The sequence below is a fragment of the Brassica napus genome, chromosome C3, assembly GCF_020379485.1.
Source record: "Brassica napus cultivar Da-Ae chromosome C3, Da-Ae, whole genome shotgun sequence".
NCBI lineage: Eukaryota > Viridiplantae > Streptophyta > Magnoliopsida > Brassicales > Brassicaceae > Brassica > Brassica napus.
Window position 1 is genome coordinate 66,342,171 of NC_063446.1, and position 18,482 is coordinate 66,360,652.

General features: G+C 35.6%; 2 protein-coding genes across 2 annotated transcripts; one reads left to right on the forward strand and one right to left on the reverse strand.

Annotated features, from left to right (window-relative positions):
* Positions 1-1,006: 1,006 nt before the first annotated feature.
* On the reverse strand, positions 1,007-5,580 carry LOC111198264 (cysteine-rich receptor-like protein kinase 11). The gene is made up of 3 exons (XM_048749919.1): positions 5,437-5,580; positions 5,027-5,081; positions 1,007-1,779 (listed from the first exon to the last, which is right to left on the reverse strand). Exons 1-3 carry the CDS (start codon positions 5,578-5,580, stop codon positions 1,007-1,009), a joined length of 972 nt encoding a protein of 323 aa, XP_048605876.1.
* Positions 5,581-15,304: 9,724 nt separating this feature from the next.
* On the forward strand, positions 15,305-18,214 carry LOC106405905 (cysteine-rich receptor-like protein kinase 11). Its single transcript, XM_013846462.3, has 7 exons — positions 15,305-16,185; positions 16,418-16,555; positions 16,628-16,749; positions 16,818-17,028; positions 17,121-17,355; positions 17,436-17,595; positions 17,678-18,214. Exons 1-7 carry the CDS (start codon positions 15,378-15,380, stop codon positions 18,008-18,010), a joined length of 2,007 nt encoding a protein of 668 aa, XP_013701916.1. The 5' UTR covers positions 15,305-15,377; the 3' UTR covers positions 18,011-18,214.
* The last annotated feature ends 268 nt before the right edge of the window (positions 18,215-18,482 follow it).

Genomic DNA, 18,482 nt, shown 5'->3' on the forward strand with positions numbered 1-18,482 from the left:
AGATGGCAGAAGCTGTGAGGATGGCACGTCTTTACGGCCGCGATTGAAACTCCATCTTGGCTTCGAGCTCGAGGAAGAACCAGCGCATAACCAGCGCAGTTACGGCTTCCACGTTGTCGATCTCTGTCTCCCCGGATGACGATGGATCGAGACACCGACACAGGTAAGAAGTCGCCGTCGTTGAAAATCTGAGAATCGGGTTTCTTCTTCAGACGTCGTCGATTAGCTTCTTCATACATCGTTCGATTAGCTTCCTCCCTCCAACCAAAACCGCGTCTTCGTCAAGAAACAAGACGACATTTTTTTTTTTTAACCTAGATCTAGGGTTTTCCCAAGTTTGATATGCTATGAAGATTGTTCTCTTTGACCCCCTCCTTCTAGCGCCAACTGTTTGAACCGAAAATGGTGTGTTTGTCGGATTCATACAATGAAGAATTTTAGAAATAGATTTCTAAAATTCTCGAGGCTTAAGAGAAATCAACATAGAAATCAAATGGAAAAAGAACGTTAAAAAGAATTTATTGATTAAAGATTATATTACATGTATGATTACAAGTGTAAATAAATCTAAGAATCAATAAGCTCTTTGTGTAAAGTGTTTTAAGTCTAAAAATGGGAAGGAGAGCCCCTTTCTCATAAGGAGGTAGCTCCTTATTTATAGGAGAAATATGTCTAGGGTTTCATAATGAAGTGGGTCTAATTCAATGTCTAATGGGCCTTGAGGGAGGATGTAAATCCACCCCCAACAGGCATTGAACATATCCAAGAACAAAAAGTATCAAGACGCCAACAACAGTTGAAACGGTAATAGCCACGACAATTCCAGCTGAGAGTCCTTTGCTATCTTCTCAAAACATAGAAAACAATATCATAATGATATATTTAAATTCTTCTTACAATCATTTTCTCCCTTGTAACTATCATATAACATCATAACTGCAATGAGGTCTTAACATATGGTGCTATATGATACTTTCGATGGGAAAATAGATAGTTAACCCCATTTTCAATTAGAAAACTTACCATTGTTGATCTTGCTGCCCTGATCATCTGCATGAGGAGGAGGAGAAGCCGACGAAAAATTAACAAAAGAAGCCTTAGAGAACGTATACATCTCCATCCGGAAATAACAGCTTGGCCGCCAGACACGGGTCCCTTGCCTCGTATTACAGCATCGCCGGTCCCTGTAGTGACGTACGCTCTCTCGGAGGCAAGTCTTACAATCACTAGAGGAAAGATCCGGCGTGCATTGCATCAATGCATAGATTTCCTGGAAAGGATTCAAGGCTGCGGTATTAGCTGTGTAATAGTTATCACTAGAGGATGGTGTGCTGTTGGATGTGGATGCTGCATCAATCATACGAACAGCTAAGTCTTCCCATATCTTCCTGAACTCTGTCAGATCTGAGGTTACATTTGCACCGTTGGTGAGATTAGCACGCGGATTAAGATCTAAAGATCCTAAGAAAGAAGTGTTGGAGTAGCGCACATAGCAAAGCGTGGGATCATGTGGCCATGCATACGCTTCTGTTCGGTTTTGACATCTTTGAATCAAAGCATCAGAAGTGGTTCTGATACATTCAGAGCACTCAACTAGATCTGATCCTGGTATGCACATCCCTGTTGCGTAAATACGGTTCGGTTCTTGTCCGATGGAGCTGTTGTAGTTGAGACCATTTTGAGCCGTGACGTTGGAAGGGAGATAAGAGAGGATGAGACGGCGGTTTGCGTCGTAGGTATCGTTGGGCGTGAAAACCCTATTGTTCCAACATACTAGTGCTGAAACCGAAGCAACATGGAAGCTTATGAGAACAAAACAGAGGATTGAACACAAACTCATGAGCTTGATATTTTCTTTGTAAGATGATATTGCAAAAGCAAAAACCTCTGTAACTGTTCGTTTCTTATATACCAAACCGAAGTTTCCCTCCCAATATTTATAAGACTATGTACAATGGAAAAATGATTCAACACCCTAATTTATAACTTTTAACATGGCACTGTTGCTTTTAAAAAAAAAAACATGACACTGTTGTGAAACTAGAGAATAGAATCTATGTTTCTGTATTATTCATAGACATAAGGAGCCCTTTATATATAGAGAATTACACCGTGACTAAATAAATGAAAGACTAAATAAAGGAAATACAAATATGGAAAGAATACAAATCATAATCTAATAAGGAAAATGCAAGATGCCGATTCTCTCTCTCTCTCTCCTCACGGTCGACTCTCTCTCTCTAGCATTGGGCCGGTTATGGACATCCACAATATGATTTATAACACTTCCCCTTGGATGCCATAACCATACAGGGATTGTAATACACTTTAGATGTTGTCTCATTAAAATCTTACCAGGAAAACCGAGTGGGACAAAACCATGGTGAAGGAAAAAGAGTACAACACGTATTACTCCCCCTATTCTGAACAACTCGCGGCTGGCCTCATGAACGGCCAAGATCTCCGAATGGTTTGAAGGTGTGACCGCGATCGTCTGCTTTATGGAACGCCATGATATGGTCGTTCCACCATATGTGAAAACATAGCCTGTCTGTGATCGAGCATTGTGTGGATCCGAAAGATAACTTGCATAAGCAAAATCAACAAAATCTTCTTTGCTTTGGTTAGTATAAAATAAACTCAAGTCTATCGTTCCTTGCAGGTAACGAAGAACATGTTTAATCCCGTTCCAGTGCCTTTGGGTTGGACAAGAGCTTAATCTAGACAATAGATTCACGGCAAAACATATATCTGGTCGTGTGACTAGCAAGATATATCAAAGCTCCTATGGCACTGAGATATGGCACTTCGGGACCAAGGACATCTTTATCGTCCATCTTAGGACGAAATGGATCAGTGTTCAGGACGAGGGACCACACGACCATGGGGCTAGATAATGGGTGAGACTCAGCCATGTTGAATCTCTTGAGTACTTTTCTGTATATGCCATTTGATGCACAAGGATTTCATCTCTTATGTACTCAAGCTGTAATCCCAAACAAAAATTTGTTTTTTTTCCAAGATCTTTCATCTCGAATTCTTTCTTAAGATATTCAACTGTTTGGGAAATCTCTCCAGAGGTTCCTAGGATATTTAAATCATCAACATACACTGCTATAATCACAAAGCTCTGGCCGAATTTCTTTATAAAGATACAAGGGCTGATCGGACCATTCTTGTATCTTTCTCTCTCTAGGTACTCACTTAACCTATTGTATCCCATTCGGCATGATTGTTTCAATCTATAAAGTGACTTATTCAACTTTATACAGTGTTGTTCTCGAGTACTCGATTTGTTTTTTAACTCTATACCCTCTGGTACTTTCATATAAACCTCATTATCCAGTGGCCCATATAAGTATGCAGTTACAACATCCATTAACCGCAAGTCTAATTTCTCTCTTATAGCCAGACTTATCAGAAATCTAAAAGTAGTAGCATCCACCACAGGGGAGTATGTCTCCTCATAATCGATTCCTGGTCTCTTTGAGAATCCTTGTGCAATAAGCCGTGCTTTATATCTCAGGACCTTTCCATGTTGATTTATTTTCCTCACAAAGACCCACTTATAGCCGACTGGTTTAACATCATATGGTGTCCGGACTATTGGTCCAAAGACATCTCTCTTCTTTAATCCAATCTGATCGTTGAGTGCACTCATAAATAGACGTGGGTTCATGATCCTCATTCAAATCCATAAGTTCAAGTGCTACCTTGTATGCAAATATATCATCAATGTCGACATTCTTTCTGTTCCATTGTATCCCAGACAAGACATAGTTTATTGAGATCTCATTATTATCAGGACCTTCAGTACCTTGAATCTTGGCATCACAAGAATCAGTATTAGATACATCAGGGCCGGCCGCATCTAAGCATTCATGATCGGCCGCGATCGCTATTAGGGTTTTGGGATCGGCCGCGGTTAAGTCCCGGGATTTAGGAACAGTCGCGGTCGTGTCTAGGGTTTCAACAACCTCGGTTTCATTCTCTGCACCTTTCTTAGTTTTTGGAGGGTTCTTATCTTTGGAACCTATTGGTCTACCACGTTTCAAACGTTGTCTAGACTCTGTAGTAACTTGATTGTGTTCCTCTTGAACATCAATTCTGATTGGTGCATTAGCAGCTGGTATATATGATTTAGTCACTCTTTTCGGGTCAACAAAGGAATTTGGCAATTGATTAGCTAGCTTTTGTAAATGTATAATCTTTTGGACTTCTAAATCACATTCCTGAGCCCGAGGATCTTGCCAAGATAAGGATGTTTGATTCCATGTAATCTTTTTTTTACCAGTTTACTGCTATCTCCCCCTAATGTTGGATGTTCAGATTCATTAAAGTGACAATCCACATACCTAGCGTTAAATAAATCACCCGTAGTTGGCTCAAGGTATTTTATAATCGTGGGAGAATCATATCCAACATATATCTCCATCCTCCTTTGAGGTCCCATCTTTGTTCTTTGTGGTGGAGCAATTGGTACATAGACGGCACATCCAAATGTCTTAAGATGGGATATGTCTGGATCATGACCCGTAAGCAATTGTGATGGGGAATATTTATGTTCACTAGACGGTCTGATACGAATCAGTTCGGCCGTGTGCAAGACCGCGTGTCCCCAAACTGTGGCCGGAAGCTTAGACCTCATAAGCAATGGTCTAGCTATTAGTTGAATTCGTTTTATGAATGATTTGGCCAAGCCGTTCTGTGTATGTACATGTGCCATGGAGTGTTCCACACTTACCCCCATGGACATACAGTAATCATTAAACGCTTGGGACGTGAACTCACCATCATTGGCCTCTATCATTCCGACCTTAGCATAGTAAAAGGCCAGTAGAGAGCGCATGTATAGACTCTAGGACTTTCTTATAGCCTTGTCCGATCTCTATGATCTAAAGGAACTCTTTGTTTCCTTCGCTCTTAGTCTCAATATGAAAACCATTCATTCGAATGTCTTTAAAGCTCAATAGGCTTCTCTTAGAGCTGGGTGAATAAAATGCATCATATTTCTCTAGATGCGTACCCTTAGGCAACAGGATGTTAGCCTGGCCATAGCCCTCTATGAGACTGGCTATACCCTGAATGATACTTTAGAGACTTCATATAAAAACTTTCATTCATTAATAAAATAAGTTCAAAGCAATCAAAACATAGAAAACATAAAGCAAAGAACACGAAAACATAGATGTCGAATTCAACTTCATTCTTTTAAACAATCTGAAGTTTCATAATCCATAAGATTGTCTCGTTCATGATTGAAATCATCTTCACCATCTTGATAAGTCATATGAGCTTCAGGATTCTTCCCTTTCAAACTCTCTTGGCAGAGGTCAACGAGATGTTTGGGAGTCCTACATGTCTTAGCCCAATGATTCTCCATACCACATCTATGGCACACAGATTTGGTCGAGTTTTGTGGCTTGAAAGATGTACCACGGCCTCGGCCATGTCCACGGCCTCCATAGGAGCCACGACCATATGAGTTTCCTTGGCCTCGACCAAACGAGTTTCAGTCTCGACAACCACGTCTATGCCATTTTCCACGACCACGGTTGTGTTGGCTATCACTCTGAACATGGTTCAACTCTTTCTTAGCCTCTACGGTCGCATGTGCTTCAGGTAATGGGTTTGTTCCAGGAGGTCTCAATTCAATGTTTCTCATCAACAGTTCATTGTTCTGCTCAGTGAGCAAGAGACAAGAGATCATATTAGCATAAGTTGTGAAGCCCTTATCACAGTACTGTTGTTGTAACAACACATTGCTTGTGTGGAAGGTGGAAAAGGTTTTCTCAAGCATATCCTTATTCGTTATATCCTCACCACACAGTTTCAATTTTGAAACTATTTTAAACTGGGCTGAGTTATACTCGTCCACAGACTTGAAGTGCTGGATTCTGAGATTCCTCCAATCATACATAGCCTTTGGTAATAACACCGTTCTCTGATGATCATATCTCGTTTTCAACTCTGTCCAAAGGTCTAGAGGATTCTCAATAGTCAAATATTGATCTTTGAGATTCTCAATAAGATGATGGCGTATAATTAATATCGCACTGTGTCTATCTTTCTCACTTGCATTATTGCCCTCGGTGATACATTCACCGAGTCCCTTGGATTTTAAGATGATCTTAGCATCAAGTGCCCATTGCAAGTAATTATCTCCAGAGAGACTTAGGGCAGCAAAATCCAAGTTGTTGATTTTCGACATCTGAAATCATATGTTTCATAATTTAGATTTAAAAGTGTTCAAGCGAATGCAATCAATATGCTCAAGCAATCCGGATTCTAGGTATGATGCAAATAGGTCATTCGTATATGATGCATACATGTTCAATCTTAGCATTCAGATTCTATATGCAATCAGTTCGTACTATGCATGATGCAAACAAGCCGCACAGCTACAATCTTAGCAAACGGTTTCAATGCAATCAATACAATGGTTATTTGTTTTCAATCTTAGCAAACGGTTTTCTAAGAGTTCAATGTGTAATTGCAATCAAACAGTCGAGCATTGCAACAATTAGGGTTCATTCGAGAATGTATGAAAACTATCAATACTAGTCGGATCATTATCAAGATGAGAATGCATAAATCATTTAACCTAGCAAGCGATTTCTATTTCAATTCAAGCATTCGGTTTTAATCAATTAAACAAGTTAGTATTCAATTTTAATTTCAAGACATTAGGGTTTCGATCAAACAATCAATACGACTTCAATTTGAAAATCATTCAATCGGTTTTATCAATTCAAACAACCAAATTCAAGAATGGGATTATCAATCCTAGCAATCGATTTCTATGTGATCAAGTTCAATACGGTTTTAATTAATCAAGGCTAGCATACTATATCCAAACATACAATCATTCAAACAATCAATTTCGATTCAAAGCATTAGATTAGGGTTTCAATTTTAATTCATTCAATCAATCAATTTGATTTCGAATTATGGTTTATAAAATCGAATGTGTTTTAGTATTAGGGTTTTAAATAAAATTGATTTCATGCATTCATGCAATAAGCATGTATGCGGCTAGGATCATGGATATTAGGGTTTCGATTTTGATCTTAGATCATTGGGGTTTTGAGATTCAAAACCATTAAGGTTTCAATTTTAATTGATCAAACAATCAATCTCGATTAGGGTTTGGGGTATCGAACTTATGATTATGAGCTTCGATTTACTCATTGGGGTTTTGATCTATTACCCTATGGTTTTGATTTCAACATTAGATCATACTATTAGGGTTTGTAGTTTTTATGGTTTCGATTCTTATCAAACAATCAAATTCGATTATGGGCTCTCTTTAAGGTTTTGAATTACCTTAACCTCAAGGAGGGTTGAATGGACCACCAAAGAGATGAACCGCGAGTTGGAACTGATCGGAACGCGAGCTGATGTTGTCGCGAGCTGTCTGATTGCTGAGATCGGGAACGCGAGCTGTCCAACGTGCTGATCGGGTCGCGAGCTGTCCGCGAGCTGTCTGATGTGTCGAGTTTTAACCCGATTATCTAACTGCAAGTGCACAGTAAAGTACGCAGTAGTAATACGGGATCGAATCCACAGGGACCGATGATCACACGTAGAGTTGCAGACAAGTTAATAGCTATAGCGAATCAAGATATAATTTTTATGGTTTTTATTTAATTTTCTCTAGTGTCACAAAGCATAAACAAGCTGTAAAAAGATGATTTAAATGATTTGAAAACTATTTTAAAACAAACGTTGGGCAATGGGAATTCTCATGGATTTCTTTTTAATCAAGATACAATTAATACCAGACACAGGGATATATTAAGAACCGTCTAGAACTTAAACACGATATTAGAATTAACCTACTTCCGTAGCGCTAATTCTCATTGTTATAGAAATCTCCACACTAACTTCCGCTGAGTTTCAATTTCTAAACAAGCATTAAGAACAGGTTCAATATGTTCACAAAGCGCAATAACATCAACTTCCGAGGGTTAAGGACACTTTGCTCATCTAAAGTATTTTCGGAAGTTCAAACAATCACTTTCGGTGCATCAAACAATCTAATATCATGAACTAAGTGATCAATTCAGTTCAAGCAGTAAGAAATCCATTAGATGAAGAACCAAAACGTAATCCCTTAGTCTACACACGTTTTATGAATCAAAACATCAAGAAATCCCCTATGAGAACCCCTAAACCCAACTAGATGACTACTCACACATAACTAAGCAAGAACAAAACGATTTTGATGAAGAAAACATGATAAGATTGTATTAAAACAGAGTAAAGGTTCAGAAGATCTTCTCCAAATGGTTTTGAGATGAACTCCTTCACAAATCTTCACAAATCACACAAAATAATCACAAAACTCTCAAATCTCTCTCAAGAACTTGTAAATCTCCTTCTTGGTCGTCTCTGGTCTTTTCTGAGTCCCAAAGGTCGAGTTCTTTTGTCAATTATTGAGGGGAGTGGGTAAAAAGGAGTGAAAAGCTCGTTTGTGCGTGTGGAGCCCGTAGAGCGTGGGATCGGTCGATCCACATGGACCGGATCAGTCGATCTGTTGCTGAAACCGTGGATCGGTCGATCCACATTGACCAGATCGGTCGATCTGTGGCTCTGTGCGATCAATACTTCTCGTTCGGTCCATTGTTCGGTCCATCTTGCTTCTGAATAAATCCCGAATGCGTTCTTTTCTTTCAAGCTATCTAGTAACCTGCATATTACACTTAAGAACACCAAAACGCATCAAATAGACCAAAACATTAATTAAAACCGGCCATTTAATTGCTCCAAAACGAGTTTAAAACCGTTAAAAATACGGAATATCACTGTCTGAGATCATCTTGTTTGCGAGCTGAGGTTGAACAAGCCGAGATCGTCTGAGCTAGGACCAGGAACGCCTTGAGCTGAAGCTGATCGGGAAAAGATTGCAAACAAGGATCGGGATGTAAGGTTTCGCGATCGGGATTAGGATGGTTCGCCGGTAAGGATGTTCGCCAATTTGGGTTAGGGTTTCAGGCGGTTTGTTTTAGCTTAGGGATTTAGATTCTATCGTGCTGATAACGTGTTGTGAAGCTAGAGAATATAATATATATTTATGTATTATTCATAAACATAAGGAGCCCTTTATATATAGGGAATTACACCGTCACAGAATAATGGAAAGATTAAATAAAGGAAATACAAATATGGAAAGAGTATAAATCATAATCTAATAAGGAAAATGCAAGATGCCGATTCTCTCTCTCTCTCTCCTCACGGTCGACTCTCTCTCTCTCTCTAGCATTGGGCCGGTTATGAACCGGGCCGGTTATGGACATCCACAATATGATTTATAACAGACACATCATTTTTTTCTTTTCCACATATTATTTCAACACACTTTTGGTATTTTTTTTACCATAATTTTGTTTAATAAACTTACACACTCTACCCCACCATTTAATCTAACACTTATTTAATAAAAATAAATATTTTTTTCTTTATCCAAATCAAATAAAACAAATTTCTATTTATAAAACACAAAAGATTATAATTTTTAATAGAAAACTATTTTTTTGTTTTTGTTTTTTGTGGAATGTAGCCTAATGGTTAAGGTTTAAAGGATTTTACACCCAGGTCTGGGGTTCGAATCCCAGACTATACAATTTATTGCAGATTACAAGAAATCCAGGTTTCAAGTCCTATAGAAAACGATTTATCACTGCAGACTACGGGAGAAAAGCTTACAAGGGATCTTCAACATGGTGCAAGTAAATCCAGCCAGCCGTGGATCTTCATAGGACGGCTCAAGTAATGCACTTAGACGTAGATCTTCATAAGGCAAATAGTATTACCGGTTGTCAAATCGTCTATTTAATCTTTCTCATAATTGTAATGCCATAATAAATCAGTGTTAAAAAAAATAGAAATTTTTTTTACAAAAAAATATAATTTGTTACATAATAAATGACCTTAAATATTTAAGATAAAGATAAAAAAGAAAAGTGAAAAAATAGACCCCACTCATGAGTATTCAACATGTTGAATACTTTCAACTACGATGAATCCACATGAGATTTTTTTATTTTTCAACTATACCTATGGTATTCAACAGTTGAAAAACTGATTCAACACCCCCATTGTTATTAATCTTAGTATTCGTTAGCTTGTCAAAAGTCAAAGTCAATAGTAATGTTGAAGTTTCAAATGTGGACCCCGAAACTTGACACAAATGATACTCCATGAAAGAACTAGACATACGGAGAAGGACCACCAATGTGTCTGTCTTTGGTTTGACAAATATACCAGTTTTGGTTATATCTAGTTTGGAGCAATGAACCAGTAGCGTGAGCAGTAGAGTCTAAAGTGATGAGAGAACGAAACCGAGAAATACCATTTCAGCCCAATATTAAAAGAAACTAATCTTAAGATCCTTTTATAATCTATTTAAAGCCCAACTCTAAAACACTAAACAAGCCCACTATTGATACCATACGACCTGTACTGTAGATCACTAGATCTAACGCCTCCGCGTTCGGATACCCGTTGGCGTTCGGGTACCCGTTGGCATTCGGGTTTTCGAGTTTACGCTTCTTGGTCTCATACTAAAATTTTATTAGTATGAGTCGGATTCGGATAATAACACTTCGGGTTCGGTTCAAAATTGTATTGCATCATAAAACCAATAAAGTAATCATATATCGTACGGATTCGGGTTATATTGGTTCGGTTCGGATATAACCAAAGTAAAAAATAAATTTTTTGAAGTAAAACATAAAGAAAAACATCTAAATTAAATAAAAATTAATCTATCACATATAAAATTGATAAAATAATAATAAAATGTTAAATCAAGCATGAAAACAAACATCATTTGTAAACAATATGTATTGCCTTATAAGGAGTAGACTTTTTATTTCAATGAGCAAATTATAAAATACTTATTTATAACTAATTGTGTACTTAAAGCATTTATTAGAATTTTAATATTTATTATTATATATAATATTACCACAAATATTGAATTTAATAATTGGAATACTTATATATATATTTCAAAATATTTATATTGACTATTAATTTCGGATTTTTCGGGTTATCCGTTCGGGTTCGGTTAATAACATTTCGGGTTCAGATATTTTTTGTACCACCCTACAAGACTCGTTTGGGTATTTTTACGTTTCGGGTCGGATTTTTCGGTTGGGGTTCGGTTCGGATTTCTGGTTCCGGATTTTATGCCCATGCCTAACTAGATCTGTAGTGCAAGTGTGCAACGACTTTTCCCACTCGAACAACTAATTGCTTATTTCAGTCTTTTTTTGTAAGATTTTTGATGTTAAAATCCCTTTAACATTATTTACAAAGTGATTTGGACACATCTACGATCATTTTAACTAAATAAAGATGACATGGCGTATAACAAAATATGATATAAATTATTACATTTGATTAAGACTTATATTTTTGATAATTTTTTAGAATGTGATAATAAAATATATATCATCATTAAAGTTAATCTATTCAAATATGAAATTAAATAATATAATAAACGGAAAGCATGAGAGAAAGAAAGATACACAAACAGACGAAAAAAAAGAAGAGAATGAGTCACAAGATAAAATGAAAATGATAGGAAGGGTTTGTCCGGCCGGCGATGACGGTGCAGCTAAAGAAGTATGCGACAAGTGGAGCCTTCCGGCAAGGCGTTCCTCGGCGTTCTTCGGCGCTGTCATCTATCCATTGTAATTGCCATTGTAGCACGTGTGTGGCCCAGCCCATAAGGGCCATGCGGGACGGGGAGCTCGGGCCCTCGACAATCCCCGTACTGCCACGGGAGAGCACTCCTTGGAGTAGTTATACCACCTGTTAAGTGCTCTAAATGGAAAGGCACAAGCCCCACTCAGCTCCGTCGAAAACCATACTCCCTACATCACCTGGTCGATCATCATCTCAAAGTTTTTTAGCCATGTCGGGCAAAGGAAATCAGTCTATATTGTCCTCCCCGCTTCATTCTCTTCATCTTCCATTATCTTATAATACACTGGCTAGCGCCTTTATTCGATTAGATTGGGATTAAGACTCCTCGTCACCGGGTGCGACTATAAACATACTTGTGACTATGGCAGGTCGGTACGCTTTGCTCTCTTAGTTGAGTTGTTTTATCTATCACTATTCAAGCTTCCAAATCGGAATCCAAGATAACCCTTTATTCATTATTCGTCTACGACAGGCTTCCCTGGCAGGTACTCCATCCCTACACATTCAACCAAAGGAGTAGCATAGGTCGACCGTGCCAGGTCGAGTCAGAAAGGCTTTGATGACTCAAGGTTCATATTAGGAATATTTTAAAATTTTTGAAATATTATTTATTTCCTTTTTTTATAATTATACAATTTTACTACCAAATTCAAAAAAAATTATGATTTTTTTTAAACTATAATTTTTTGTAATATCATTAGTTTCTTTTATATATCTACAAATTTTAAAAATACTGTTTAGTTTTATTTTGATAATTATATCAAATTTTTATTAATTTTATACAAGTTTATTTAATATATTTTATCCAAAAATATATAAAAAACTATGTCAGATTATAATTTAAAATATATATTATCTATTTTAAATTATATTTAAAATAAATGATTTTTTTTCAATTTATCTTGATTTTATGTTAAACTAAATCAAAATTCATTTTACAATGTTGGTTAGAAAATAATAAAATTAAAATAATAACAAATTTTAGTTTTAAATATAATTTAAATTTAAAAGTTTATTGCTTCACATGGTGCAGGAAAAAAATTAGTTTCCAATTAAATTTAGTTATGGTAAACCCCCCAACTAATTTTTTTAACCCCAACTAAATTGAGCTTCTTTTTATAATTTGTTAGGATCACAGTTTTATATTGGAGTTGATTGGAGATGGCTGTAGAGTCTGTGGACATATATTTTTTTTTCTAAAGTTTTTTTATGAAACAATCATGTAAAACTAAAAAATTAGAAAATAAAATATATTAGCTTTGAAAATTAGTTTTTTCTAATTATTTTATTTAGTGCTTTGAAAAATTTTGGAAATAATTCGCAGCAAAAATAAAATTAAATTGGGAAATTGCCACAAATACCACATTCATAGTACCACTTTTCATATCTACACTAATCACTTTTACCATCACTTTTAATAAAAGGTAAAAGATACTTATACCCCTAGTGTTAACTAATCTAGACTTAGGGTTTAGAGTTGAGGGGTGGGGTAGGGTTTTTGGAATATGAAATTTAGGATTTTAATAAATATATAAATAAATACTTAAAAATATATAATTTTATTTTTAAAAATAGTTTCAAGCATAATTTTCGATTTTCAAAAAGAAAATTGAAAATAAAATTCAAAAAAAAAATGTTTATAAAAAAGTTTGAATTTGAAGAAGTATAATTCGAAAACATAAAAAAAAAATATTTTATCTTTTTTTTTTTAATTTTTTTTTTTTACTTTTAGTTTATTTAAATATTGATTTATTATATATAGAGAACATGGGTATAAGAGTCATTTGCCACTTAATGAAGAAGATATTTTTAAAAATGTTCATTTAGTGGTGGTAAAGATGAAAAGTAGTAGCATGAAAGTGGTAAACATGAAATTTTCTCAATTAAATTCACGTCCAAAAATCTTCACCAAATTCTAAATAAAATAAAAGCTAAACGCTACATCCCTGACCAATAAAATATTTTAAGAGATATGACAAAAAAATATAAATTAATGTTAACTTTCATTTCTGGTTTTTTTACAGATTCAATTCGGGATTGACGAGTTCTTGACCATTGAATAAAGCTAGTCTATATACTATTAAAATATAAGTCATGACTTTTTTCATAGTAAAATTCTAACCACATATTTAATTCTCTTTTCATTTCATCAAAATATTATTAGATATGCATAATTTCGAAAATATATTATTCCTTTAATTTATAATTATACTTTCATATAACCATGTATAATCTACTTAATAATAGTAACATTTAATTATTCAAGAGTTAATACATGTATATGTCTAATTAATCATAATAATAACATTTATTATGCAAGTACATCTATATCAATACTATTAAAACAGAAGCAAAATTTATCTATTTACAAGTAGTCTAGGTTGAACTATTTCATTTATTTAGTTTTTATTGCATACAATAAACTTAGTTATTATTAAATATACACAGAATCTTAACATATTATTTGAATATTTTCAAAATAACATGAGAAGATATTATTGAGTATCCTTTATAATATTGCATTTTAACAATATATTTTAATATCTTTTTATTTAAAATATAGATATTTATTGTTTTTAATATTTATTTTAAATAATAAAAATTCGTAATTATTTTAATTTTATTACATATGAATATTAATTCATTTTAATTTATCGAATAATAAATAAAATTCCTATAATATTTATATATACATAATTCATATTCATTATTAAATTATTACAGTAAATAATATATATAACATAATTTAATATATTTACTGACTGTTTTATAAGTTATAAATTAAAAGAATTACATATATATAATGACATATATTCATACAGTGTACAACATACTTCAATTTATTAATGCAAAATATTAAAATAAGATATTTAAATTATTGAATTAGAATATGAAAATATTATTTAATATAATTAAATTTGATAAATACAATACTAAATGTAGTTATCATTAATATTATTTGATTATATGGTATTGGGGTGTTCAATCCGGATATCAGTTCGGTTTTTTTGGTTTTTCGGTGTTTCCGTTTATAAAAAATATCTACCATATTAAAACCATATTTAACATGGTTTGGTTCGGTTCATATACCGTCGGTTTTTGGTTTATTCGGTTTTATACCAAAAAACCGTAAATATATTTATCTTTTAAAATATTTTGTGAATTTTACTTTATAAGATTAGATATCGGCTTTAAATTTAATTATAACATGGCGATATTTTTGTTTTTAAATAATCTATTTTTTATTTTACTATTTAAATAATCAGTAAACATATTTATTTAATAACAGTAATAGTTTTATGGAATATAAGTAAGAAATATCAGTAATCCATAATACTATTAAACAAAAAAAGTAAACTATATATAAACCAAAACTGGTTTACTTATTAAACCAAAGACAGACACTGACACATTAGTGGTCCTTTTCCGTATGTCTTTTTCTTCTATAGAGTATTATTTGTGTCAATATTATGGGTCACATTTGAATTTTCAACATTACTATTGTCTTTGACTTTTGACGAATTCAACGTTAGGAACACTCGGACAGAAACTTCCTTTTGTTGTTTAAGAAACGAACAAAGGCGGGCGTTAGGCGTGTCTACTAAAGAACGAAGACTTTGCTTTTCCAAAACTAATCTTGCAAAGAAAAAAAGAAGCTGATGAGTTTGTGTCCAATCCTCTGTTTTGTCCTCATATGCTTCGGTGCTGCTTCTGTTTCAGCACAAACATGTCAGAACAATGGAGGTTTCACGCCCAACGGCACCTACGACGCAAACCGCCGTCTCATCCTCTCTTCTCTTCCTTCCAACGTCACGGCTCAAAAGGGCCTCTTCTACAACGGCTCCATCGGACAAGAACCGAACCGCGTCTACGTAACAGGGATGTGCATGCCCGGATCAGATCCAGTTGACTGTTCTGGCTGTATCAAGACCGCCTCTGATGGTTTGTTAGAGAGATGTCCAAACCAAACAGAAGCGTATTCATGGCCAGGTGATCCGACGCTTTGCCATGTTCGCTACTCCAACACTTCTTTCTTAGGATCTTTAGGTCTAAGTCCGCGTGCTAGCATCACCAACGGTGCAAATGTAACCTCGGATCTAGAAGAGTTCAGGAAGATATGGGAAGACTTAGTTGTTCGTATGGTTGATGCAGCATCATCTAATGATAGCCATTACACAGCTAATACCGCAGCCTTGACACCTTTCCAAGATATATATGCGATGATGCAATGCACGCTGGATCTTTCCTCCGATGATTGTAAGACTTGCTTGCGACGGAGCGCAAGTGAGTACTCCCAGCCATGCTGCAATACGAAGCAAGGAACTCGTATTGTTCGACCAAGCTGCTATTTCCGCATGGAATTGTATATGTTCTCCAAGGCTTCATTTGTTAATTTTACGGCGGCTTCTCCTCCTCCTGTAGCTGTGCCACACCCTCCAGATGGCCAGGCCAATACGACCAACAATGGTAAGTTTTCCAACTGAAAAAAGTAATGATTGAATTAATGGCCAGGCTAAAACTCATGGATCATCTAGTAGCTAGTAGGGGTCTGATTTTTGTTGGAAGGGGATGCATTTAAAATAGTTTGGGTCTTGTCCTAAGGGATGTAAGGGCTTTCGGGCCCACAATCTCCTAATCATTGAAAAAATAATGATTGCCAAGATAATCCAAATATTTGACATTGTTTCTCTATGTTTAGGAGAAGATAGCAAAAGACTCTCAACTGGAATTATCGTGGCCATTACCGTTGCAACTGTATTTGGCGTCTTGATACTGCTTGTTCTTGGTTATGTTCTATGCCGGAGGAGAAACTCATACCAAAGAACTCAGTTTGAAAGTTAGTTTCTTGTTTATTTAACTCTTATTGTTGGAAACATGAAGCATAACTAATACACCCTTTCTTTTGCAGCTGATAGTGATATCTCAACTACACATTCATCGCAATACGACTTTAAGACCATTGAAGCTGCAACAAACAATTTTTCCAGTAGTAATAAGCTCGGTGAAGGTGGATTTGGTGAGGTTTACAAGGTAAGGAGGTCTTTGTTTTCCTTTTTCTATACACTATGAAAAATAACCGGCGATTCAATGGTATATAGGGTACACTATCAACTGGAACGGAAGTGGCTGTGAAGCGACTATCGAAAATGTCAGGACAAGGGACAAGAGAGTTCAGGAACGAGGCTGTTCTTGTGTCAAAACTTCAACATAGGAATCTAGTTAGGCTTCTTGGATTCTGTTTAGAAGGAAAAGAAAAGATTCTCATCTATGAGTTTGTCCCAAACAAAAGTCTTGACTATTTTCTATTTGGTATGGTTTCCTTCAATAGTTTTTATTGTATCTTAGAAGATTTCTTCTTCAGCTTTAAAACTGATTGATTGATGGTAAATGGAAATGTGCAGACCCTGAGAAGCAACGGCTAGACTGGACTCAACGATACAAGATCATTGGAGGGATTGCTAGAGGAATTCTTTATATTCATCAAGATTCACAGCTCACAATCATACATCGTGACCTCAAAGCGAGTAACATCCTCTTGGATGCTGATATGGTCCCAAAAATTTCAGATTTTGGACTGTCTACCATCTTTGGAATAGAGCAAACTCAAGGCAATACCAACAGAATTGCTGGAACCTAGTAAGTTATGCTCATAACTGCTGAAAACATACAGTTTTTTTTTTCTGTTGAATATTAACCATACTTGTATGTATTTTCAGCGCTTACATGTCTCCTGAGTATGCAATGCAAGGTCAATTCTCCATGAAATCTGACGTTTACAGCTTTGGAGTCTTAGTTCTCGAGATTATAAGCGGAAAGAAAAACAGTAACGTCTACCAGATGGATGAAACTAGTACTGCTGGAAACTTGGTCAACAATGTGAGCATAAAGTCCTCAACATCTTCCAACAATTTAACATCATGACAAAGGGTTGTTCCTGATATGTTCATTTTGTGTTTAGGCTTGGAGGCTTTGGAGAAACGGGTCACCACTGGAGCTATTGGATCCGGCTATTAGAAGGAATAATCAGAGTAACGAAGTCACTAGATGCATCCATATTGCGCTTTTATGTGTTCAAGACAATCCAGAAGACCGTCCAATGTTATCAACTATCATCTTGATGCTTACTAGCAACACAATTACTCTACCAGTGCCTAATCTACCGAGTTTTTTCCCGCGGAACAGGCTCGAACTTGAGAATGTATCTGAGGGATTCGAATCAAGTCGATCTACAGGAAAATCTGTTGGTTATTCTGTTAGTGACTCGTCCATTACTGATTTAGAGCCTCGTTGAAGATGGAAGTGATTCTCTGTGTGCAAGTTTGAATGATTGCTTCTAACATCATTTTCTTATTTTTGATTGTGACTTTTTTAAGATTTGAATATTCATGTGGGTTCTGTTTCTACTGTATCCCTCCTAATTTTCATGGCTTTGTTGGACTTAACCAAATCTATTAATTGATTATCTTATGTGCGGTGTCACATAATTTAGTTTTCACCTTGTGAAATGTTACTAATAACAACTTCCTTGTTTTCCACGGCAACGATTCTGATTATCTCCAACGATCTTCTTAAACATAAGTGTTGAAATCAGCAATTCAGCATGAGCTAATATCACAAGTACAATGCATAATCTTGTAGATCATCGTACTATCTCCAGGATCTTGTTGAGGGTATGATCTCAACTTTATAGTACTTGTATGAAGATATATCCACCATACTGAGTATTTAATCTTGCCAAATTCCATCAAACTCTGTCTAAATCC

What these genes read in the sequence shown, in the direction of transcription:
- LOC111198264 (XM_048749919.1), bottom strand. Translation starts at nt 5,580, where the DNA reads ATGTTCAGAGTGATAGCCAACACAACCGTGGTCGTGGAAAATGGCATA. An exon ending in TGGACATGGCCGAGGCCGTG is followed by an intron (nt 5,082 to 5,436) that starts GTACATCTTTCA and finishes AGTATCATTCAG; the next exon opens with GGTATAGCCAGTCTCATAGA. An exon ending in TAACATCCTGTTGCCTAAGG is followed by an intron (nt 1,780 to 5,026) that starts GTACGCATCTAG and finishes CTTCGGTTTCAG; the next exon opens with CACTAGTATGTTGGAACAAT.
- LOC106405905 (XM_013846462.3), top strand. Translation starts at nt 15,378, where the DNA reads ATGAGTTTGTGTCCAATCCTCTGTTTTGTCCTCATATGCTTCGGTGCT. An exon ending in GGCCAATACGACCAACAATG is followed by an intron (nt 16,186 to 16,417) that starts GTAAGTTTTCCA and finishes CTCTATGTTTAG; the next exon opens with GAGAAGATAGCAAAAGACTC. An exon ending in CTGGAAACTTGGTCAACAAT is followed by an intron (nt 17,596 to 17,677) that starts GTGAGCATAAAG and finishes TTTTGTGTTTAG; the next exon opens with GCTTGGAGGCTTTGGAGAAA.